At 39.0% G+C, this 847-nt stretch overlaps 1 protein-coding gene across 1 annotated transcript; it reads left to right on the plus strand.

Moving 5' to 3' along the window:
* The first annotated feature begins 303 nt into the window (after positions 1-303).
* On the plus strand, positions 304-834 carry LOC110034579 (receptor-like kinase TMK4). The gene has a single exon (XM_020738829.1). The coding sequence runs from the start codon at positions 360-362 to the stop codon at positions 762-764; it is 405 nt and encodes a 134-aa protein (XP_020594488.1). The 5' UTR covers positions 304-359; the 3' UTR covers positions 765-834.
* Positions 835-847: the final 13 nt, after the last annotated feature.

Raw genomic sequence — 847 nt, forward strand, 5'->3', positions numbered from 1 at the left:
TAAATACATAAGAATTGTGTGGTATGTGTGTGAATGCCCCTTCTATTTTTGTATATCAAAGGAGAGACTTGTTTATGAAATTTTACTATATACATAAGATTCTCGCAAAGAAATATTTACCAACCCACAATCTACCAAATATTTGGTGGTCGATGATCCGGCGTGAATGAGAATATGAAGCAATAAAAGAAGAATATCGTCAGAGTTATGCGAACCTTCATACATGTTATTGTGCTTCTTTCCTTCTCTATTGTTGATATTTATATATACTGATAGAACTGTTTTTCTTTTTTGTAGTAACCGGAAAGATCACACGAAAAATTGACGTCTATGCCTTTGGTGTGATACTCTTGGAGCTAATGACAAGTAGAAAGGTACTCGATGACACTGTCCCCATCGAAGACGCCAATTTAGTGGCCGCCTTTCGCCGAATCCACCCCAAAGATCTATCTAGCTTAGCGAAATTTGTTGATTCTTCTCTCTTTACCGACGAAGAATCTCGCGAAAGCATTGCCGATGTTGCAGAGATTGCTTATCACTGCACCGCCCGCGAACCCAACAATAGGCCAGAAATGGGCAATGTGGTCGCCATGTTGTCCCCTGTTGCGGACCAGTGGTCTCCGAGCAATTACAGCGATCATGATGATGGCAGCGAGTCGAACATAAGCCTTAGGAGTATGGTTCATAAATGGCGAGTGAGTGATGAATCTTCCTATATCGATAGTTTCGGCACTTACAAGGCAAGCACAAGTACCTTCAATTAGATTTATTGATAATATGGACATTTACATACATACCACAGAATTCTTTTGTATTTATATATTTAACACCTAAATATTCATATTTA

The sequence above is a fragment of the Phalaenopsis equestris genome, unplaced genomic scaffold, assembly GCF_001263595.1.
Source record: "Phalaenopsis equestris unplaced genomic scaffold, ASM126359v1 Scaffold190676, whole genome shotgun sequence".
In the NCBI taxonomy this organism is placed as follows: Eukaryota; Viridiplantae; Streptophyta; class Magnoliopsida; order Asparagales; family Orchidaceae; genus Phalaenopsis; species Phalaenopsis equestris.